Raw genomic sequence first — 25,426 nt, forward strand, 5'->3', positions numbered from 1 at the left:
TGTATCCATTCTCCGGCAAACCCCAACTCCCATCCAAGCCACCACATAACATTCAGCAGAGTTACCTGTGCTATATAGCGTGACCTTGTTGGTTATCCATTTTTGAATAGCAATGTGTACATGTCCATCCCAAACTCCCTCACTGTCCCTTCCGTCTATTCTTCCCTCTGCCTTACATTCTTGATCCTAACAAATCTTTAACAATACTCTTAAAAAAATAAGGATTATTATTTCTATTTTACAAAGAAGGAGAGAGGCTCAAAAGGGCTAAGCAGCTCACCCAACATCACAAATTACAGTAGTGATGGACCAGAAGTTTGTCCATCCTATCTAACTGTGGAACCTGCCCAAAGTCAGAGGGGTAACAAATGGATATTGGCCTGGCTGAGAGATGTTACATAAAGAGAGCATTTGGTTTTCAGCTAGTTGGCAGATTTTGCCTAGTGCGCAGAGAGGAGAAGCACTGACAAATCCTCTGATAAAAGGGCGAATGACTATCCTAATTATAACGCGTAATTCTGATGGCATTTTGCTAAAGGCTGTGCTTCTTTAGCACTTCCCTGGTGGCTCAGACAGTAAAGCGTCTGTCTACAATGCGGGAGACCTGGGTTCCATCCCTGGGTTGGGAAGATCCCCTGGAGAAGGAAATGGCAATCCACTCCAGTACTATTGCCTGGAAAATCCCAATTTCTATCCACAATGCTAAGTGGTACCTGGCACATAGTAGGTGCCTGTGAAGTCTTCTTCAAATAATAAAAGTGAATAAATGAGGTAATAAAAGAACATATATATTAGCACCTCACTAGCATATATATAATAGCACCTCACTACTCTTAGTGAGCAGAATTAAGGAGTTGAAAAGTTGGGAGGGGGTTAACGGTTAAGATTTCAAGATAACTTTAATTTTTTAAAAAACTGCATTATGGGTGAAAGGGCCTGAGCAGGAGGTAGAAAGCTTTAAAAAATGCAGAATAATTTTTTAAAAGGATGCTTAAGCCTTGACCTAATGAATTACATTTTAAGCATTTCTTTAATAAAGGAATAGACATATACAAGTCGTGATTTATCTTCTTTCTTCTTTACACGTTCCAAATTGGTGCTGTTTTTTGCTTTCTCTGTAGTCGGAAATATCTAGCTCTGAACAGATATTATGCCTGCTGATTTTATATTACTTAAGTCTCCTGTTCTTTTCTTTAATTGTCAAGCCATTCTTACCTAATTTCAATCATAATGGAATCATTTCCATGCTCCTAAATTAGTTTGTTGGAGTTTTTACCCCCAAGCCATCTTTCCTAGCATAATTAACTTACATAAATACATCCTTTGAGTTTTGTTTTCTCCCACAGCCATAGGACCTGGTCATCAAATTCTCCCAGGCACTTTTTTCTTCTCATTCAAAACCACTAATACGTACTTTTCCCCTGATTATGAGGTATCATGCACTTTATATGAATTTGGAAGCATCATTTTTTTCTGCCTTCTGGGAAGAAACTTTTTTTTTTCATTAGTTCCAATATTCATTTTCAACAGAAACTATCAAGATTGTCATTAAACTATTTGCTAAAAGGAGATAGGCTTTCTTAAATGTCCTTTATTGAAAACCAAGATTCTCTTTTTGCAGGACCAGAATTAAAGCAGACCATGAACACAGTCCAAAAAGTGTGGTTTCATGTCTCTACTAACATCTCAGCTTTCTGCTTCTCCCATGGAGTTTTAGAAACCAAATATTAACTAGTGTGATAAGTGAAGCAATGATGCCCTAAACTGTATTCACACTAATTTCTGGTTTCACAGAACTTGCAGCAGGTTAAGTCCACAAACAATAGCTTTCTCCAGATGCTAGGATGTGTATGAATTCTTTATTACCTAGCAAATAAATACTGAAGCATAAACATAGTAAGTATTTTCTCTAAACAGATCATATTTCTGAATTAATTTCTGAAAACATTCTTAATAGGCCAGTTTATAAAAAGTTGGGGGACCTCCAGTGTCACTTGGCTCTTATGCAGCAAAGCAAATTGCCCTCCCCGTTCCTCATTTACCTTCCATAGGACTGAGTCATTGAAGAATATTTTCAAGCAACATCTTGTATTTCCAGAATTAATTACATTTTTAAATTTAATTACATTTAAAATAATAAAAAACTATTTTTTTAAAGAAAACTGCTTCACACAAGTAATAAAGTCAAGTCCAAGCACTATATAATTTACACCGTTACCATTTGACTTCTGAGCCTTCTTTCTCAACTTTTCAGTTCCTAAGATTTCATGTGATATACCTGATACTAATTACTCAAGTGTCGTGCAGGTGGCAGAGATAAAATGTTTTCTTAGAGGACTCTTTAAAAATCGTAGCTTCAGAGGCAGGATTGCTCTTGTTTCATCCTGACAGGGATAGCAGACTTAATAGGTTCCCTGGAGATTTTCATTCACATTATAACTCTTTCTTTGATGGTCAGTTTTGTGTCCACATTATGTGACCTGACTTTCAACTCTTTTGAACTGCTGTCAAGCTGCTTAGGAATTGAAAGCTACTGGATAGTTGTTTTCCAGTTGAAAAAACAACAGTCCCACATGAAAATCTCTGACAAGGTCCAGAATTGTGCTCTTTAAAGCCAAACTGAGTCAGACTGATACCTGGAAAACATCTTCACCTGCTTGAAGTAACAGTGGCTGGAATGCCTTATCATCATGTAAATCTGCGTGGCTTTGCTGTACAGTAACAGTGTTATCATTCTGTTGCCATCATTCATTTGCTGAGGTTGAAACTGTTAGCTCGGTGCTCCCTTCTCAGTTAGCTTGTGGTGCTTTCTGGCACTCCTGCAGAAAGCACAGTGTCTCCTAAATGTTCTCCCAAGACCCAGTGTGTGGTGTTTAAATTAAGGAAGCTCAGACAAGTTTGAAAGGAACTGCATCCAGCCTTTCCGACCCACTGATTAAAATTCTCGCCAAGTGTTACATTATGCACAGCTTCCTTATTTTGGCTGTAAATTTCATTGCATATTTTTCCAGGATGAGAAAGTTTGTACTTTTTATTTCATAAGCCCACATAATAAACACAGCTTTCTTCAAAGCCGTCTGAGGTGTTGTATGCGTGTGCTGTGTTAAATATAGGGCCCTTTTGTGGAGGAAAGCACACGTGGCCCGTTTTAACTTCTCCCACAAGCATCTTAGATGGGGCAAAATGGTTCCGCTGGGGAAAAAGAAAATAGACATTTCGATGAGCTGCAGGATTATCCCAGCCATGGCTTTTATCCTCTCTGAAGTCTCTTTACTGTGAACTTGAAGAATGAACAATACCTGCTTTATTGACAGAGAGCAACCTATTTACTCCTCCCACACAGCCCCCTCCACTTATTCTGCCCTGTATTTTTGACTTTTAATGAGTGAGTTATGAAGCAAAAGTTCTCACCAAAAGACCCTTCTCTAGCAGAAAAAAACTGTAGCATGTTCTTCACATTCAGATACCCTCAGTGTGTCATCAGGGAACAAATATATTTAGCAGGAGTTTATCTAGAAGAGTCTTTGGACCTGATGACTGGGCCTGGACTTGAAAAAGGGGTAAAAATGGAAAGTTTTGCTCCATTGACTCCTGGAAATGTATTTTCCCTTGTCAGTAGCCTTGCAGGAGGAGGGCCTCTTTGAGAATCTGCAGGTAGGGGTGCTCAACTGACTTTCAAATAACCTAGGCCTGGGATATGGGACTAAATGTCCACTGAGGGTCTAATTAGCACCAGGACTCTCCTATAGACTTCAGGGGCAAATTACTGCTTTCATTCCCCAAAGAGAGAATTATGAAATTCTTTTTTCCTAAGTAGAAACATTCCCTGGCCAAACAAACAAAAACCAAACAACTTTGATTTGAATCGATTTGTTTAGAAATATTTTAGATGAGTACCTGGAAATACAACTTGAGTTATAGAAATCACATATGACACTTTTCGTTCTGTTCTCTTATCATTTCGGGTTAAATATTGATTTTAGTGCAAAAATTTAATTTACTATAGGGTGCTCTTTGAGAATTTTTTACTGAGGTATTCGTATGAGAGTTTAGAATGTTTAAGACAAAGTCTTCATCCATGGAAGTACATACACTGATTTTTTTTTATTTACTGAAAATGAATTAGGACATTTTATCAAGTTAATGAAGTACTGTGAGCTCCGCTGGGAAGATTTTTCCTATTTTAAAGGTGTCAAGTTATGAAATACTGGGAAAAATAGCCTTTTGCTAAAAGTTAGAGGCCTGGCATGCTGCAGTCCATGGGGTTGCAAAGAGTTGAACACAACTGAGTGATAGAACTGAACTGAACTGAACTGAAGTCATTGGTAAGTGAAGTCTAACTTTTTAAAAACAGAAAAAAAAAAAAGCCAAAAAGAAAGTATAATTTTATTGCCTGGCATAATTAGCAAAATATTTCTTGGCTCTAAGCTTTTTCTCACCATACGATTGATTGTCCCTCAGAGTTCCTTCTGAAAATAAATAATGGGAGAAAAGAAAGCCAGTGTTTGGATGAGGGCAGTAAATGCCATCTTTATGTGTGCAATTTGGAGAAAAGGGCTGCCTTCCGGGACCTACAGGTACCTGGGTCATTAGTCCTTTTAAAATGATGGAAAATAAAGTAACTGGCTAAGTGTTTACCAAAACAAAGATTCTCTCTTGTGTGTCAGGAGAGATTTTTATGTTTCTGAGAATACATACATCCAGACAGCCTGTTGTCATTTACCCTTACAGATCTAGTTGAAAGTTCACAGAGATTTCTTTTTCTCTCACGCAGATTTTTAATCCTTTTTCATCTCCCCTAAACCCATTAGTTTTTCCTGGAACAGATGGGAGTATGGGCCATAAAATGACATATTACTTCTCTGTAGGAAGAAAATGAGGAGAAGAGATTCTATAACACGATTGAAGTTTAAAAGCTAAATTCCTCTGGGAAAGATTACCTTTCTTCATGGCTCTCATTTGCTGATAAAACAAATGAGGTTGTCTCCAAGGCACCTGTTAACATTGACCTTACCTCATCATCCCTACTTCGGAACTTATGTCCCCAGCTACTGGGGAGTTTCTGATGGAAGAGGAAGTATTTAAATGTACTCATTTCTTATCTCTTGGAAAGAGAGAGGTCTCCTTACCTCTGTGTTTCTGCTTGGCCTGCTCTCTATTATAAAGGCTTCTCTAGAAAGAAGGGAACAATCTGTGTCTTTAATCCAGGCAAACCGACTCTGTAGAAGCGGATCTATCATAGCTGCTCTAAGAATGCAGTTAGTATTTCTTCTTTACTTTAGGTCAAAATTTCCGTTAATGCTTAGACTCTGTTAACATCAGATTTAAAGATTATTTTGAGGAATTATCCTTTCAGGTAGGTCCTGCCTTTTCACATTTCCTTGAGAAGGGTCCTTGCTTGAGTGAAGCAATGAGGATGCCCTTGAATAAAAACTGAGTTGCGTATGTTTTCTTATCAAGCAAACTTGCCAAATTAAAAAAGAATAAAAAAAGGTGTTACTGAGCTGTTGAGACACCAGCTAGTATATTTTTTGCTTGAAAATCCCTGTCATCTCTGGTGGCAGATTTAGCTTCATTCAGAGTGTCTCTGTGGAATTCTGGAGAAATATGACCCTCATTCTCTTTTCCTGGTCCTTTAGTAGCATCTACCTTGAGTAAATCCAGCCTTATTGCTGATGGAAATATCCCTCCCTGGTGAGAACTGATGAACTATAAGCCATCCTGAGGTCACACGGCTACCAGACTGACATATTCTACATTCTTCCCACTGCCCTTCCGTTTTTAGGGATCTGGTCAATATTGCCCTCGCCCCTCCAATGAACTGCTGGGAGTTTTGCCAACTGTGTTGTTACCTTTCCAATGTTTTGTCAACTCAGAATTTCCCAGTAACTAATACTTATCTGAAGGTCAAAGAACAGGCCCTCATCCAGAGGAACAGCCTTCAACTGTTAGTAAATTAAAATACATACCCACAACATTTAAATATAGCACTAGGCTTCAAGTTACAGAAGCCCCATTCCCCACCCCAGGTCCTAGCTGACATATGCATTAGCAAAAATTGTTTTCTCGCCTCAAATGAGAAGTCGTTCAGAACTACTGTGCCATCTCCACAGATGCAATCAGAGATTCAGGAACATACCAGCCCTTCTTTCTTCCGTAGCAGAATATAGTCTCCAGGCTCATGCTCACTCCTCAGCTATAGAAGTCTGACCCGGTTTTAATTTCACACAGGCAGATGGAAGAATGGGGAAGTCAGAGATCGTCACCGTCATCGTAACAGTATAAAGAGATCTGTGAGAGTAAGCCCTCTGTAATGAGCTTGCCTAGAAGCCCACAGAATGGTTTCTCCCATATCTTTTTCATCTTTGAAAGAGCTGATGGTAAATTATGGATTTCATTTGGTCATACAGCCACTCCAGTCAATATAGGGATTCTGTTCGTGGGGAAAATGAAAATGGATAATATGTAGGCAACCAGAAATGCATGTCAAAATGACATTTTCTTGATCAGGAAAAACTTTTTAAGTGATAGCATGGATATGTGGAAGGAATGCATGAGTGAGGTCTTCAAATAATTTACCATGAGATTAGCATCAACTAAATATCTTTATCGTAATCTGAGTAAGATTTTAATCAGCTGTGCTTTCTTACACTTCTAACTAATGAACATGACTCATTCATTCATATTTTTTCAAAGAAAAATTGGGAGGTCTATTGTAACTATTTCTGAGAAATATTCTCTTATCCTCACTTGGGGATTCAAGTTCAACAAGAAAAACAAAAATCACTGTTTCTTGGGTATCTGCAGTTAGTTATGTCTTAGGTTCTAGGAGTTAAAAAAATGTCTTCTGATTTTTAAAGATCAGATCCTAAGAACTGAAGAGGTGAAGACAGGTGTAGACCCATAGCTGAAAACTGCTCCGAGTTCCTGGGCTGAGAAACGTGTAAATGTTTATTCTATTACATTTGTCGTTTTCTCCTGGGATCACAGCCCAAGGCTCATCATTGGACTGACCAGAAAGATCAGGAGGTTCGTCACAGAAGTTACTTTGTATGTCAGGCCCAGGCTGCTTCACATCACTAAATCCCTCCTATCGGTGGAGCTTCACCACATAGACCTTCGTGTCCACCTTATGTTTTCCCATAGACCTCCTCCTCCCTAAAGGGAACACTGATGCCGATCAGTACCTGAACACATAAGCCTTTCATGCAGGCCACAGGTGACCTCTAATGGAATCAGCTTTTCACTTGATTACTTCAGCTCTGTGAATTTTGTTCCCCTAGAGTTTAGGGCGGAGAAGGCAGTGGCACCCCACTCCAGTACTCTTGCCTGAAAAATCCCGTGGACGGAGGAGCCTGGAAGGCGCAGTCCTTGGGGTCGCTGAGGGTCAGACACAACTGAGCGACTTCACTTTCACTTTTCACTTTCATGCATTGGAGAAGGAAATGGCAACCCACTCCAGTGTTCTTGCCTGGAGAATCCCAGGGACGGGGGAGCCTGGTGGGCTGCCGTCTATGGGGTCGCACAGAGTCGGACACGACTGAAGTGACTTAGCAGCAGCAGCAGCAGAGTTTAGGGCAATTATTTAATCTTTTCCCTAGTTCCTTCCTTTCAGAGTGGATTAATGTTTTGTATTTCTCCTGATGATAAAAGCTAAGTATATCACTTAGCTCTTTCTGTGTAGCAAACATCCTCCAAACTTCAGTGGCTTAGAACAACAGCTGTTTGTGTAACTCCTAATTCTGTTGGGTTCACCACAAGCTGGAATGTTCTTCTTATCTTAACTGAGTTCACTCATGGGACTCTAGTCAGTTGCCAGGGAAGTTGAGAGCTGGCTAGTCTAGTTTGTTTCTGTTCCAGGTGGTTCCTTATCCTTCAGCAGTCTGGCCTGGAAAATAAGCAAGGCTCCAAGTGAGCAACCTAGAGTCAAGGAGTGTTGAAATAGATTCCATCTCTTATAAATGCAGATCAAAAACTACAGTGAGATTTCACCTCACACCAGTCAGAATGGGTACCATCCACAAAAAAAAAAAAAAAAAAAAAAGTACAGACAACAAATGCTACAGAGAGTGAGGAGAAAAAGGAACCCTCTTGCACTGTTGGTGGGAATGCAAATTGATACAGCCACTATGGAGAACAGTATGCAGATTCCTTAAAAAAATCTAGGAATGAAGCTACCATATAACCCAACAATCCCACTACTGGGCGTATACCCTGAAGAAATCATAAATGAAAAAGACACATGCATCCCAATGTTCTCTGCAACACTGTTAACAGTAGCTAAGACATGGAAGCAACCTAGATGTCCTTTGACAGATGAATAGATAAAGAAATTGTGGTACATATGCATAAGGGAATATTAGTCATAAAAAGGATGCATCTGAGTGAGTTCTAATGAGGTGGATGAACATAGAGCCCATTATACAGAGTGAAGTAAGTCAGAAAGAGAAAGACAAATATTGTATATGAATGCATATCTGTGGAACCTGGAAAGATGGTCCTGATGATCCTATCTGCTGAGCAGCAGTGGAGACACAGACATAGAGAACAGACTTGTGGGCACTGCAGGGGAAGGAGAGGGTGGGAAGAATTGAGAGAGCAGCATTGAAACATGTATATCACCATATGCAATCAGACAGCTGGTGGCAATTTGCTGTATGATGCAGGGAGTTCAAATTCAGTGTTCTGGGACAACCCAGAGGGGTGGGATGAGGTGGGAGGTGTGAAGGAGGTTCAGGAGGGAGGGGACATACATATACCTGTGGCTGACTCATGTTGACATATGGCAGAAACTGACACGATATTATGAAGCAATCATCCTCCAATTAAAAATAAATGATTAAAAAAAACAGATTCCATCTCTTGATGGGAGAAGCTGTAGTCACATTGCCAAGAACATGGATATCAAATGGGACTAGTTGCTGTGTTTTTCTGGGCATCAATTGCTGTGGTAGAAAGATCTGTTACACTTAGATTCCTGAAGCACTTATGCAAGCTAAGCTAAGCACCGTACAAATGTTACCTCATTCAATTCTCATAAGACCCCCTACAAGGTAGGTACTAATACTATACCCCTTGTATAGATACGGGAACATCTGAGTGATAGCAACTGGCAGTGTGGTTCTGGAGCACTCAAAATATCTCTAACCTCTGTTGACTCTAGTGTTTTAAATCATGTACCTCTTTCAGTACTATAGATATATGTGCATTTACTTATAAATTATATACAAGTGCTACTGTTAATCTATATGTTAAATATTAGTAAATTTGAACTTCATTCTTGCCTGTGTAGATAAAAATTATAACTATCAATAGATGTTTGAATGCATTTTTCCATTCTCTGTATGGATATCTTGTGACCTTACTTTGGAGACCATGCTAGGATCACGTGCAAGGCATTTCATGATTGCCATATCTGTCTTTGTGAAGCCATATTTAACCTAAATCCTACTTGGTACTGGATTTCAGTTCTAGTTTAGGTTAATATTGTTGGCTTCAAGTGCGAATTGTTATTCAGTGAACACTCAGATTACTCACCCTAAACCAAACTACTGACCCCCCTCTGGAGCTTTGTTAAGAAATCAAGATAGTGTGGAGGAATGATTCTCGAAGTTCTCACCTGGTTGTATGCATCTGTATTCTCTGTGGAAAACATTAAATGGAGGTTCTAGGTCTCACTGAGACAGTGATCTGGAGAGACAGATTCCTTGGATTTGGGGTTAGGTCTGGAAATCTACATTTTTCGGAGGCTGCCCAGGTGATACTGACCACAGTTTGATAGATGTAAAACTTGAATTCATATCTGCCACAGGGGGGTGATTCTGGATGTCTGTTTTTGCACTTACTGTATTATTTCAGCTTTTATAAAATTAGTAAAGTAAGTAAAAATGTCCCAGCCCAACTGGCAGAATTTTTTTAATAATTAAACTTGTAGTAATTTTGTCAAAGTTCTTTAAAATGCAACACTTTAGAATGTAAAATGCTCCCCAAAGTTTTGCTAATCTATTAAAAGACATATTCTCCATGCTAATAAAATATTCTGTATATTGTTAACTACACTTTATTTTAGTCAAAATAAAAAGCTCTGAGCCCTTTTGTTCTAGTCACTTGGTTCCCAAGGAAAGGGACTATGGTTTACACTTCTTTGTATGAATGGGAGTACGAGAGAGTAGGGATTGACAACACACTTTTAATAATAGGCAAAAATGGACTCCAACCCTAGCTCCTACAGATCTTGCACTAATTCTTTAACTTCTGCTTCTTTATTTGCTTATTAGTCATTCTAGCTAGCAAATCCTACCTGTAAAATGTTTATGATGATAAAATGTAGTAGCGTAACCAACATTTATTGCCAACTTCCTACATGCCAGATCTTATTCAAAGTGCTTGTCACATAATAACTAATTTACAAAACTCTTATGATGCTGAATAGAGTTCCTGTAATGGTCCCGATTTATAGATGAGGAACTCTAAACCTAGGGAGCCAAATGGTGGCACTGGAACTCAAGCCTGTGCCTCCAGAGTCATCCTGCTGCCACTCTGCAAAGCCGCCTCCCCTAAGGGGAAAGCTTCTAAGTCTCTTAGCACCTGGAAGGCACTTGGTAAATCCTCCAAAGACGAGACATATTATTACCATTATTGGATCCCCTCACAGGTTCTTGAAGAATGCTTTGTGCAAGGTGGTTTAATAAATTTATGTTGATTTGATTTAGAAAGAACTCTGTTGTATCCTCTTGAGCTTCTAAGGGATATAGTCAATGAGAGAGAGCCTCTTATTTTTCAGGCTAATATGATTTGTGTGGCAGCTTTTAGATTAAGTTATCTTTTATTTACAGAAGAAGATTAAATAAATATGTACAGGTCTAAGAACTTCAGAATCCTCTTGCTAAAAGTGGTTTAGAAACTTGTCTTTGTAAGACAAGGGAGAGACCTCACAGGACCAATTTCTGAAATAACTGGATTTCACTAAATGGTGCTTTTAGTATTTTTTGTTAAACATATATTTAGAACTCTCTCCTGGTTCTTTCTTTCTTTTTTTTTTTTCCTGGCTCCTGCATTCAGTGGTCCACAGCATCTGATGGATTGCTATTCAGTACTTTATGGCTTGCTTTTTCCTCTCATATCTTCAGCATGAATTTGTCCATTTGTTTTTAAAATAGGGAGCTTTTCCTGCAGAAAGCCATAGAGGCAGCTTGGAATCCATGAGTAAAAAATCCTAGGCCAGAAAAACTGATGTGGTTTTATGTCCCATATCTTTTATCTTTATTTTAGCTATTTAAATAGTGGAATAAGACTATCCTATAAAACATTCCCAAGCTCTAAACACCAAGGTAAAAGGACAAATGTGAATAACAGTTCCCCCAAGCAAAGCTGAAACTCATCTTTATACCCTTAGGTGGTCTAATTCTCCAGGCTATAGTGTAAGAGAACTTAGTTAAGACAGCCTAATTAATAGGCTTAGGTCCTCTGAATCCAGCCTTTGTAGGTAGCTGGAGGAAATAAGAGGGGAATCAAGGGCCCTTGCCACAGTTAACCATCTGCCTGCAAGTGTTCTGGCCTGGCTCTCAGGACGGTCAATGACGGGTGTGTTCGTGCAGCAGGAAACCTGGCCTTCGGAGAAGGCTGCAGCCAGGCCTCTCACAGTCCTGAAAAAACCAGCCCTGTGGAAGACCTCAGTGTTCACCCCATTCCCTCCTGACCACACCTCAGGCAGTTTGTAGGCCGTCCTCAGCCTTTACCTTCCGTTAGTCTGGTTTTGATCACAAAGTAGGAGGCACAAGTATTTGAGTGCATGGGACAGGCTGACTTCGGTTCAGTGAGTCCTGAGAGCCTAGCATGATGATGGAATCATTTTGGTATTCAAACATTTTCCATTTAGTTGCTGTGCTATTTTCTGGGGCATTGGAGTCTTGCCCCTGCATCCTGCCCACAGGCAACGGGAGATTAGATGGAGGACATGTGCGAGGATTTTAGGGATTAGATATTGAAGTAGTTACATCTCTTTTACTCATACGCCTTTAAACAGAACACAGTCTCCTGACCACACATAACTGGAAGGGTGGCTTGAAAGTACCGTCTAGCTATATGCCCAAGAAGAAAAATAAATGGGCTTTGGTGAACCTGTTTATGGAGAGCATTTTTTTTTTTCGTATAGGATACATATTTTGTAAAATATGAGACAAATGTAGTCCTATCTCTCTGGAAAATTACGTTCAACTTTTATACTTTTGATCTTGGAATTTTTTAGTTGGAATTAGGTTTAGACAAGCCTGGATGTTGACTGTTGGACGTCCATCCCCCTCAGCTTGGGGTGCAGGGTACGGGAGATGGAAACAGTACGATGTTGAATCTTACATCAGCCACTATTACGCTCACTGCCTTTTCAAGCTCCTGTAAGTGAAACTAAAGGAGTACCTCTTCCAGCAGCCTGCCCCATACCTGAGAGAAGTGAATCATTTTCAGATTTTATGAATTTTTAACACTTCTGATATAGTAGCTCATCACTAGATTTGTGTCTACAACCTTGTTGCTGTATATTTAACTTTACTTTTCAAATTTCTGATTCTTTGCCTTTAAAGTAGCCTTACTACTTCTTCAGTATTATTAAATTAAAAAATAAGTTACACTGCTTTTTCTCTCAAATTTAATTGCATTTAATTCAATAGTATTAAATATCTACAAAATGTCAGTAACTGAGATAGCTGGGGATAGACTGCTTTTCTCTCTCAAATTTAATTGCACTTAATTCAATTGTATTAAATACCTACAAAATGTCACTTATTGAGATAGCTGGGGATATACAAGAGAAAAGGCCACCTACTGTGCCCTCAAGTTGCTGATAGACCAAGCAACAAGATACACATTCTGCTATGTGTAATGTGGAATTATTGTATAAACCAGAATATTGTGGGAACATAAAGTGACACTATTTTGTCCTGTAAACATTGTGAATGATTCTTAGAAGAGAAAACATTTGAACTAGGCATTTAAAAATAAGAGAGACTTTGTTTGGCAGAAAAGAAAATGGGAGGTGTAGATAGATATCCTTGGTAGAGAGTACTTTGCAAAGAAACCATGATGTGTTTAAGGGCTGCTGAGGATTTAGACGTGGCCAGATCAGACATGTGAAGAGAAAGAATGTGATGATCTGAGGTGGGGAGGGCAAATTGGAACCACATTTTTGTAGGGTCTTCTGTTCAATTCAGTTCAGTCGCTCAGTCGTGTCCGACTCTGCGACCACATGAATCGCAGCACGCCAGGCCTCCCTGTTCATCACCAACTCCCGGAGTTCACTCAAACTCAAGTCCATTGAGTCGGTGATGCCATCCAGCCATCTCATCCTCTGTCATCCCCATCTCCTCCTGCCCCCAATCCCTCCCCGCATTAGAGTCTTTTCCAATGAGTCAACTTTTCACACGAGGTGGCCAAATTACTGAAGTTTCAGCTTTATCATCATTCCTTCCAAAGAAATCCCAGGGCTGATCTCCTTCAGAATGGACTGGTTGGATCTCCTTGCAGTCCAAAGGACTCTAAAAGGTCATAATTTGGAATTAAGGGTCTTGTAAGATATGGGGACTAGCAAATGTTACTTTGCATGTATGCTGTTTCAGTTGTGTCCTACTCTTTGTGACCTACTCTTTGTGACCCTGTGGACTATGGCCAACCAGGCTCCTCTGTCCATGGGATTCTCCAGGCAAGAATACTGGAGTGGGTTGCCATGCCCTCCTCCCGGGGATCTTCTCAACCCAGGGATCGAACCCATCTCTTATGTCTCCTACATTGGCAGGCGGGTTCTTTACCACTTGCACCACCTGGGAATCCCCAAATCTTACTTTAATAGGGGACAACTGATATTGTTGTTGTTCAGTCTCTTAATCGTGTCTGACTGTTTGCAACCCAATGGACTGAAGCACATCAGTCTTCCCTGTCCTTCACCATCTCCTGGAGTTTGCTCAAACTAATGTCCATTGAGTTGGTGATGCCATCCAACCATCTCATCCTGTCATCCCCTTCTCTTCCTGCCTTTAATCTTTCCCAGCATCATGGTCTTTTCCAATGGGTCAGCTGTTCACATCAGGTGACCAAAGTATTGGAGCTTCAGTTTCAGCATCGGTCCTTTTAATGAATATTCAGGATTGATTTCTTTAGGATTGATTGGTTTGATCTCCTTGCAGTTGAAGGGACTCTCAAGAGTCTTCTCCAACATCACAGTTCAAAAGTATCAATTCTTTGGCACCCAGCCTTCTTTATGGTCCAGGTCTCACATTTGTATGTTACTATTGGGAAAGGAGTACATCAAGGCTGTATATTGTCACCCTGCTTATTTAATATATTCAGAGTACATCATGAGAAACACCGGGCTGGAAGAAGCACAAATTGGAATCAACATTGCCAGGAGAAATATCAATCACCTCAGATATGCAGATGACACCACCCTTATGGCAGAAAGTGAAGAGGAACTCAAAAGCCTCTTGATGAAAGTGAAAGAGGAGAGCAAAAAATGTGGCTTAAAGCTAAACATTCAGAAAACGAAGATCATGGCATCCAGTCCCATCACTTCATGGGAAATAGATGGGGAAACAGTGCAAACAGTGGCTGACTTTATTTTGGGGGGCTCCAAAATCACTGCAGATGGTGTTTGCAGCCATGAAATTAAAAGTTGCTTACTCCTTGGAAAGAAAATTATGACCAACCTAGATAGTATACTCAAAAGCAGAGACATTACTTTGCCAACAACGGTTCATCTAGTCAAGGCTATGGTTTTTCCAGTGGTCATGTATGGATGTGAGAGTTGGACTGTGAAGAAAGCTGAGCGCCAAAGACTTGATGCTTTTGAAGTGTGGTGTTGGAGAAGACTCTTGAGAGTCCCTTGGACTGCAAGGAGATCCAACCAGTCCATTCTAAAGGAGATCAGTCCTGGGTTTTAATTGGAAGGACTGATGCTAAAGCTGAAACTCCAAGACTTTGGCCACCTCATGCGAAGAGTTGGCTCATTGGAAAAGACTCTGATGCTGGGAGGGATTGGGGGCAGGAGGAGAAGAGGACGACAGAGGATGAGATGGCTGGATGGCCTCACTGACTCGATGGACATGAGTTTGAGTGAACTCCGGGAGTTGGTGATGGACAGGGAGGCCTGGCATGCTGCGATTAATGGGGTCGCAAACAGTCAGACACGACTGAGTGAACTGAACTGAACTGATTGGGAAAACCATAGCTTTGACTACACGAACCTTTGTTGGCAAAGTAATGTTTCTGCTTTTTAACATGCTGTCTAGGTTGGTCATAGCTTCTTCCAGGGAGCGAGCATTCTTTAATTTCATGATTGCAGTCACTGTCCACAGTGATTTTGGAGCCCAAGAAAATAAAGTCTGTCACTTTTTCCACTGTTTCACCATATGTTTGCCATGAAGTGATGGGACCAGATGCCATGATCTTCTTTTTTTGAATGTTGAGCTTTAAGTCAGCTTTTCACTCTCTTCTTTCAGCTTCACAAAGAGACTCTTTAGTTCCTCTTCACTTTCTACCATAAGGGTGGTATCATCTGCATATCTGAGGTTCTTGATATTTCTCCATGTAATCTTGATTCCAGTTTGTGCTTCATCATGCCTGGCATTTCACATGATATACTCTGCATGTAAGTTAAATAAGTAGGATGACGATATACAGCCTTGACATACTTCTTTCCTAGTTGGGAACCATTCTGATGTTCCATGTCCAGTTCTGTTGCTTCTTCACTTGCATATGGGTTTCTCAGGAGGCAGGTAAGTGTGGCTGCTAAGTCGCATCAGTCGTGTCCGATTCTGTGCAACCCCATAGACGGCAGCCCACCAGTGCCCCCGTCCCTGGGATTCTCCAGGCAAGAACATTGGAGTGGGTTGCCATTTCCTTCTCCAGTGCATGACAGTGAAAAGTGAAAATGAAGTCGCTCAGTCATGTCCAGCTCTTAGCTACCCCATGGACTGCAGCCCAGCAGGCTCCTCCGTCCATGGGATTTGCCAGGCAAGAGTACTGGAGTGGGTCGCCAGTGCCTTCTCCGGGAGGCAGGTAAGGTAGTCTGGTATTCCCATTTCTGTAGGAATTTCCCACAGTTTGTTGTGATCCATACAGCCAAAGGCGTGAACATAGTAAACTAAGCCAAAGTAGATGTCTTTCTGGAATCCACTTGCTTTTTCTACGATCCAATGGATGTTGGAAATTTGATCTCTGGATCTTCTTCCTTTTCTAAATCCAGCTTGTACATCTGGACATTCTCAGTTCATGTACTGCTAAAGCACAGCTTGAAGGATTTTGAGCTTTACCTTGCTAGTATGTGAAATGAGTACAATTGTGTTTGAACATTCTTTGGCAATTCCCCTCTTTGGGCTTGGAATGAGAAATGACCTTTTCCAGTCCTGTGGTCACTGCTGAGTTTTCCAAATTTGCTGGCATATCAAGGGCAGCACTTTCATTGCATCATCTTTTAGGATTTAAAATAGTTCAGCTGGAATTCCATCACCTCCACTAGCTTTATTCATAGGGATGCTTCCTAAAGCCCACTTGACTTTGCACTCCAGGATATTACCACTGTCTTTCTCTCTCATAAACATTTTTCCCCCAAAGGGCTAGAAATATAGCTCTCAAGTAATATGAGATCATATTTATATGGATCAAAAATGTATATACTTCCTGGTTCTGATAATGACAGAATAACCTGTATCGGACAAGCCATCTCACTAATAGTATATACAGATTTTTGGCAAAATAAAAAAGCAATGACAAAAAGTATTTACTGGCAGCAGAGAGCAACTAAAAGCAGTCAGTCCTCTTAAAGGAAAAAACCACACTGAGTGAAATCTACATTTAAATGGCTTTGACCTTGAGGGCTCCGTCTACCCAGCCTGGCAAATGGTTGTTGGGGCTCAGATTGAAAACAATAGGTTTATTGGCTTTAGGAATCATAGAACTGACTTTGGGGTTGTCAGAATGACTAGGAATTCTGGTAAGGATCTCAGAACAGGGACAGCCACAGAGTGGGAACCACTGAATCTATAAATGAATACCTTCAATCTTTGGTTGAACTTTGACCTATGCTTGTGCAGGGAGGTACTCCATGGAGTCCAGGAAGGAAACCAAAGCTGGAAGGCTGAGGGTGCTGAATAGAGCATTCATCATCTTCTCAGTGTAAGGATAGCCAGTTTAGAATTTTAATCCCCCCAGGTTAGAGGGAATTGCAAAACACCTTGGAATTTGCACTAAAACCCCTGAAGGTTCATGCTTTAGGAATAAAGACTATATCCTAGGACTAAGAGAAAAAATGACCAGGCTTAACAAAGCCTAGAGCTCAGTTTCCCTGTTACCTGGCAGTTAACTACCTGCTGGGATAAACTTAAATACCATTTGGAGAAAGAAAATAAAATCTAAAGCCTCTCCAACATATTCACAATATTCATATGCCATCAGTAATTCCTTGACATGAAAAGAAATAAGAAAATGTGACCAAGAATCATATGAAAATCAGCCAATAAAAACAGATTAATAGCTGACCTAGATATTGAAATTGGCATACAGGGACTCCAAAATTATGTGAAATCTGTTAATTCATTTTCCTTGGTGGCTAAGTTGGTGAAGAATCTACCTGCAATGCACAAGAGCCAGGTTCCATCCCTTGGTCAGGAAGGTCCCCTGGATAGAGGAATGGCTACCCACTCCAGTATTTTTGCCTGGAGAATTGCATGGACAGAGGAGCCTGGCAGGCTACAGTTGGACATGACTGAGTGAATAACACACAAAGCATAGCAATGGGTTAAAATATGGGAAGTTTCAGGAGTGATATGAAAACTATAAAAAAAATGAAAATCACAAGAACTGAAAAAATAAAATATCTAACATTTCAAAAAATTGTATGGAACAAATAATACATTTAACACAACTCAGTAATAAAAAGATGATAAAAATTAGCAGAAGACATGGAAAGACACATCCAAAAAGAATATATATAAATGGCCAGTAAGAAGTTGGCAAGATACTTAACACCGTTAATCCCAGGGAAATGAAAATTGAAATCATGAGATACCTCTTTATGTCTGTTAGGATTGCTAAAATGGAAATATCTGAAAACATCAAAGACTGCCAAAATTTGAACTCTCCTACATTGCTGAGGGTATATGGAAACTGGTATAATCACTTGAGAAAATTATATATTAATTCTTTATAAAGTAAAACATATACTAGGTCAGCAGTTTTATTCACCAGTATTTCTCCAATGGAAATGAAAACATACAACCACAAAACAAAGAGTTATTCATTATAGCCAAAAATATAAATACTCTAATGCCCACTCACAGATGAATGGATTTAAAAAATATGTTATATTCAACAATGGGATAGTACTCAGGAATGAAAAGGAATGAAATATTAATACATGCAACAACACAGATGAATCTAAAAAATATGCTGAGTGAAGGAAGCTAGCCCCCTCCACCATCTCTTATATGAAGTTTGAGATTATATATGACAAGACTTAGCTAAGGTGACTGAAGTTGGAACATGGAGTCCCTCTGGATGGTAAGAGGGGAATCCGATGGAAAAGATACAGAACTTTTCTAAGCTTTATTGGCATTATTGCTCCATAAGTGTATATACATTTGTTAAAACTCATCAAAACTGCACTTCACATCTGTGCATTTGATTGCATGTACGTTGTAATTCATAGAACTGATGAGAATTAAAAAGTAGCATAACATAGTGTTTCAATACGCCACATGCAAGAGCTGAGGTCAGGCCTCCTGGTTTCTAGTTCCGAAGGCAGTGAACTACAGCAGTTAATAACATGGCTGCTCCATCAGACAGAACTGGAGCGTTGAATCACATTGCCAGTGTTTTGTGATTTTGTGAACGTAGGCAACTCACTAACCTCCTTTAAGCTCCCATTAAATGGAGATTATAAAATTAGTATGTACTTTATGCGTGTCCTTAGTATAGTGCCTGGCATGTGGATGCACTCAATACATTTAAGCTGTAGTAATTATTATTAAATAGCTCTTCGGCTCCACTTTCATTTCCCTAATGCAGTCATGAATGCTGGTATAACCATGAAGATTTTGTGAATTAGATATTTACAAAATGCATTTCCTGCAGTCTAAATAAGGCAGCAATATTTAACAGCATATGATTAAGTACACTATCAAATCCTATTTTAGTTATCCATTTCAAACTAAGTAACTAATGATCTCTTTGCCAAGAAAAAATATTCACATATTCACTTTAAAATACTTCTCTTGATGCTCTTGTAAAGTATTTAAACATAGAGAAATTTGAACCTAATTTTTTTCTTAATAGTTTCACCTTCTCTTTCACATCCCATAATCACTTTTGATATTTTGGTATATACCTTTCTAGTACATGTGTACTATACATGTAAATGTGGGTGTGTATGTATGTGTGCTTGTATTACATTTGTAAACAAAATTGTGACTATACATAAAAAATAGATAAAATATATATGTTTTAAAATAGATACTATATGTTGTATATGTATCACATATTGTATCTATTTCTTAAAACTGGCATTTCACTTAGAAATATTTTCATATTTAGAACTGACTACTGTGTGGATCACAATAAACTGTGGAAAATTCTAAAATAGATGGGAATACCAGACCACCTGACCTGCCCCTTGAGAAACCTATAGGCAGGTCAGGAAGCAACAGTAAGAACTGGACATGGAGCAACAGACTGGTTCCAAATAGGAAAAGGAGTACGTCAAGGCTGTATATTGTCACCCTGCTTATTTAACTTCTATGCAGAGTACATCATGAGAAATGCTGGGCTGGAGGAAGCACAAGCTGGAATCAAGATTGTGGGAAAAATATCCATAACCTCAGATATGCAGATGACACCACCCTTATGGCAGAAAGTGAAGAGGAACTCAAAAGCCTCTTGATGAAAGTGAAAGAGGAGAGCGAAAAATGTGGCTTAAAGCTCAACATTCAGAAAACTAGGATCATGGCATTCGGTCCCATCACTTCATGGGAAATAGATGGAGAAATAGTCGAAACAGTGGCAGACTTTATTTTTTTGGCTCCAGAATCACAGATTCTGGAGATGGTGTTTGCAGATGGTGTTTGCAGCCATGAAATTAAAAGATATTTACTCCTTGGAAGTGAAGTTATGACCAACCTAGATAGCATATTCAAAAGCAGAGACATTACTTAGCCAACAAATGTCCATCTAGTCAAGGCTATGGTGGTTCTATGTATGGATGTGAGAGTTGGACTGTGAAGAAAGCTGAGCGCCAAAGAATTGATGCTTTTGAACTGTGGTGTTGGAGAAGACTCTTGAGAGTCCCTTGGACTGCAAGGAGATCCAACCAGTCCATTCTGAAGGAGATCAGTCCTGGGTGTTCATTGGAAGGACTAATGCTAAACCTGAAACTCCAAGACTTTGGCCACCTCATGTGCAGGGTTGACTCATTGGAAAGGACCCTGATGTTGGGAGGGTTTGGGTGGGGGCAGGAGGAGAAGGGGATGACAGAGGATGAGATGGCTGGATGGCATCATCAACTCAATGGAGCTGAGTTTGAGTGAACTCCAGGAGTTGGTGATGGACAGGGAGGCCCGGCATGCTGCGATTCATGGGGTAGCAAAGAGTCAGACATGACTGAGCGACTGAAGTGAAGTGAACTGAACTTGCATATCAAGTTGACCTGTTCTTTTTAACAACTGTATAATAGTTCACAAAGTAAAATTGCTATGTGAAAGAGTACACAAAACTTATGACCTTTTTTTTTGTAACAGAAAAAATTATATGTGTGAGTGTGTGTGAATAGCCAGTGAAAGAGCAACAAATATCAGACTGCTGAAGAGTTCTCTAGGTGGGAGGGTAAATAGTGGTATTCATATTCTTCTTCCTTCTCTATATTTTTCTTTTTTTATATAAGAATAATAGTTATTTAAAAATTTACACAAAACTTCCACCTAAGGAGTTTAAGATAATATTAGTTACTACCATTAACAGGGCACATAATGTTATATTATTCAAATTCCATGCATAACTCTGTTAGACACAGCCATTCTTGACCCTGATTGCTAAGGAAACTGGGGCTTGAGCAGCATATGGCTGGTAAAGGTAGAGTACGGATTTCAAGTAGGTTTACTGAAACACTGTAGTATAGAGTTCATTTTGGTGTGAGGGTCTTTGAGGTTCAGGCTTATTCTCAGATTTTCCAGGTCTGCAAACAGTGATGTAGGAAAGCCCAGATGAGCTTGTTTCCCTAAGAGACTTGTTCAGCCAAAACATGTTTCCTTTTCAGTCAGTAGTAGCAAAAGCCACTTGGTCATTTAGACAAGTTACATGCCCCTCAGTGAAAAATTTCCCATTCAATATCTAGTTTCCCATCAAAATAATGATAATAGTAAAGAATGATCAATTACATGGTGTGGTGGACTCTGAACTATTGCACTTGTGTGCTCAGTAGCTCGGTTGTATCCAACTCTTTGTGACCCATGACTGTAGCCCTCCAGCCTCCCTTGGAAATGGAATTTTCCAGGAAAGAATACTGGAGTGGGTTGCCATTTCCTTCTTCAGTTATTCAGTTCAGTTCAGTCTCTCAGTCGTGTCTGACTCTTTGCGACCACGTGAATTGCAGTGCGGCAGGCCTCCTTGTCCATCACCAACTCCTGGAGTTCACTCAAACTCATGTCCATCGAGTCCGTAATGCCATCCAGCCATCTCATCCTCTGTCATCCCCTTCTCCTCCTGCCCCCAATCCCTCCCAGCATCAGGGTCTTTTCCAATGAGTCAACACTTCGCATGAAGTGGCCAAAGTCTTGGAGTTTCAGCTTTAGCATTAGTCCTTCCAAAGAACACCCAGGACTGATCTCCTTCAGAATGGACTTGTTGGATCTCCTTGCAGTCCAAGGGACTCTCAAGAGTCTTCTCCAACACCACAGTTCAAAAGCATCAATTCTTTGGCGCTCAGCTTTCTTCACAGTCCAACTCTCACATCCATACATGACCACTGGAAAAACCATAGCCTTGACTAGATGGACATTTGTTGGCAAAGTAATGTCTCTGCTTTCGAATATGCTGTCTAGGTTGGTCATAACTTTCCTTCCAAGGAGTAAGTGTATTTTAGTTTCATGGCTGCAGTCACCATCTGCAGTGATTCTGGAGCCCAAAAAAATAAAGTCTGACACTGTTTGCACTGTTTCCCCATCTATTTCCCATGAAGTGATGGGACCAGATGCCATGATCTTCGTTTTCTGAATGTTGAGCTTTAAGCCACATTTTTCGCTCTCCTCTTTCACTTTCATCAAGAGGCTTTTGAGTTCCTCTTCACTTTCTGCCATAAGGGTGGTGTCACCTGCATATCTGAGGTTATGGATATTTTTCCCGCAGTCTTGATTCCAGCTTGTGCTTCTTCCAGCCCAGCGTTTCTCATGATGTACTCTGCATAGAAGTTAAATAAGCAGGGTGACAATCTACAGCCTTGACGTACTCCTTTTCCTATTTGGCACCAGTCTGTTGTTCCATGTCCAGTTCTAACTGTTGCTTCCTGACCTGCATATAGGTTTCTCAAGGGGCAGGTCAGGTGGTCTGGTATTCCCATCTCTTTTAGAATTTTCCACAGTTGATTGTGATCCCCACAGTCAAAGGCTTTGGCATAGTCAATAAAGCAGAAATAGATGTTTTTCTGGAACTCTCTTGCTTTTTCAATGATCCAGCAGATGTTGGCAATTTGATCTCTGGTTCCTCTGCCTTTTCTAAAACCGGCTTGAATATCTGGAAGTTCACAGTTCATGTATTGCTGAAGTCTGGCTGGAGAATTTTGAGCATTACTTTACTAGTGTGTGAAATGAGTGCAATTGTGCAGTAGTTTGAGCATTCTTTGACATTTGAATGAAATGGGATTGGAATGAAAACTGACTTTTTCCAGTCCTGTGGCCACTGGTGAGTTTTCCAAATTTGCTGGCATATTGAGTGCAGCACTTTCACAGCATCATCTTCCAGAATTCATACCACTAATATCCTCGTTGGTTTTCACAGCCCAGATTACTATTTCTCTCTCTCTCTCATTCTCTTAACCCTTCGTTTTAGTCTTGCGTTTCCTTTCTTTCCAAGGAACTCACTCAGTAACAACTAGATTATGCGTTTTCAATCTTAGCCCCCTACCTATGTTGCTCGCCCCTAATCTAGTCAAATGAACCTTTAAGTTCCAGTGGCATCAGATGTGTGTTTTCAGAAGGTCGTTCTCATTGTGAAGGGCAATGATGAAGCGGGGTGAGGTGAGATTCAGAGAGGTGGTGAGACCCAGGCTTGGGGAGGAGCAGGGCCTCCTCGGTGAGCAGAGCTGGAGCAAGAGCTTGCAGAGGTTCTTCTTTCCATGTCAAGAGAGCGAGGGCTGCTCCTCTAGGCACTTTTCCAGACGTGAGCCACTCTCGCCCACCTTCTAACCCCTAGATACCCTGCAGATACCTACTATATCTGTGCCATGCCGTTGAGAGGGGAAGGAACTTAGAGGTCTCGGTCTTTCTTCCACAGCTTTACTGTCTCAGTTTTGCCACAGTGGCAAATGTTCCCGAGTGCTTTTTTTTCCTCTTGCTTCTTGACCTTTTTTCTTCTATAACCTATGGTGTACTGGAGGCAACACTTACCACCTTGGAGACAGGATCAGTAGCATTTCTTCAGAATCCTGTGTTTAGGTGACATGGAGTTGATAGCTTGAAATGGACATGGTGAAAGTAGTTACCCAGTTGACGCTGAAACAGACTACAAATCCGGGATGCAGTACGAGCTAAGGATCCTGTTGTTTAACGTTAAACTGCACGCCGTTTCCGGAACCCTGCTCCTTCTGCCAACCACACGAACCGGAGGCACAGAGAGAGAACTGGAGAGAGGAGAAAATGGGGTTTAAGGGACTGAACACCGTGGGTTTCCCTTCCCCAGGGGTGTGGTGATTTCTAAGAGGGAAAACTTGAGTTCCTTGGCTTTCCCTGTCCCAGGTTGTGCCTTTATTTCCAAAAGAGCAAACATGGGCTAACTTTTTTCTCTCTCCTGCAGTGGATGGCTGTATTCACAGAGCAGCTGGGCCCTGTCTGCTGGCTGAATGTCGTAACCTGAACGGCTGTGAAACTGGACATGCGAAGATCACGTGTGGCTATGACCTGCCTGCAAAATGTGAGTTTAGCTCTTTTGAGTACTGTTTCTAAATCAGATGAGCACTCTTGTTTTATTCCTCAGGTGGGTAACTGGAGGAGGAAGTGGTAGTGGTGGTGTTTAATTAAATGTGCTTGTACTGAGATTTTGTACATGGTAATGAAATGTGTTTTTTGAATACATCTCCAAATATATATATATAGTAATGATTGATTGTAGGTGATTTTTGTTCAGATCCTCGACAAAGTGTCTCTGAAACAGAAAAATAAAAATATGAGCACACTATACCTTACAGTATTTAAATGCTGTGGAGTGACAGCTTCTAGAAATGATGCCAATTTCTTATTCCTTGTTCAGGTTTCTTGATTGCGGATGTGTTTAGAGCAAAGGAGATCAAAGTGATGTATTGTGTTTTCAGCTGCCATGGAAAGGCTGATTGGCAATTACAGCCAAGGCATCTGTCACGCTTGGCTTTTAGGAAAAGCCAATGGAATGTGGTTGTCAGAGTGAGAATGTATTTGCTCTTTAGAATGTGGAATGGTCAAAATTTCCATTATATTTGAATGGAGAGGAGTATTGCATTTGATTGACCTTGTTGCTTAGTCGTTTAGCCAACTGCGTAGGGTGATGCGGAATAAATAATACTGAAAGAGAAGCTGGTTAAAGGCACAGATTTTTTGTATCACATAATCTTCAGGGCTTGGGGGTGGAGTTACAGGGTTTCATTGTACCATTAAGCCATGCCCTGGTCTGGAAATTGGGAAACCAATTGGTTGTTTATTCCATTCACCTGCTTTTTATGATAACCTTCCGGTGAACACTTTTTTTGCGGGGGGGGGGGGGGTTAAAAATGAAGTTGATTTCTTTTTACTGTTTTAATCGTGGAGAATATGTGACTAAAAAGTTATAACACAACCTTTGGACTCTATAGACCAGTTATAGGAATGGATTTGTCATGGATATGTGTGAGTGGCGAGATCAAGTGTGTTATAGTCTTAAGACTGAAGTGTATTTAAATTTGAGGATTTTTAGTGAGTAGTAACATATTAAAATGATATTCTTTGTAGAAATTACAATACTGCATTCTGGATTCCTCACAGTATACTGCTAGTGAAACTACGTCTGCTATATACTGTTTAATTTTTCCTTTAGTGGCTTCTCCTTTTCCTTTCCTTGTTAGTGTTTTTATCTTGTGTGAAAGAGTCAAATCATGGGCCAATGGCCTTCCCTCCTACTTGGAAAGTATATTTACGTCAGGTAAGTCCTCTGCGTGCAGTGGTGTTCAGAGCAC

The 25,426-nt window shown here is 40.3% G+C and overlaps 1 protein-coding gene across 1 annotated transcript in view; it reads left to right on the top strand.

Annotated features, from left to right (window-relative positions):
- Positions 1-25,426, top strand: part of MACROD2 (mono-ADP ribosylhydrolase 2) — a 2,306,040-nt gene that overhangs the window by 746,273 nt on the left and 1,534,341 nt on the right. The window contains exon 5 of the mRNA XM_068987786.1: positions 24,040-24,156. Within this exon, the coding sequence (XP_068843887.1) occupies positions 24,040-24,156 (117 nt within the window). The remainder of the gene's footprint in view (positions 1-24,039; positions 24,157-25,426) is intronic.

This window comes from Capricornis sumatraensis, chromosome 15 (assembly GCF_032405125.1).
Source record: "Capricornis sumatraensis isolate serow.1 chromosome 15, serow.2, whole genome shotgun sequence".
NCBI lineage: Eukaryota > Metazoa > Chordata > Mammalia > Artiodactyla > Bovidae > Capricornis > Capricornis sumatraensis.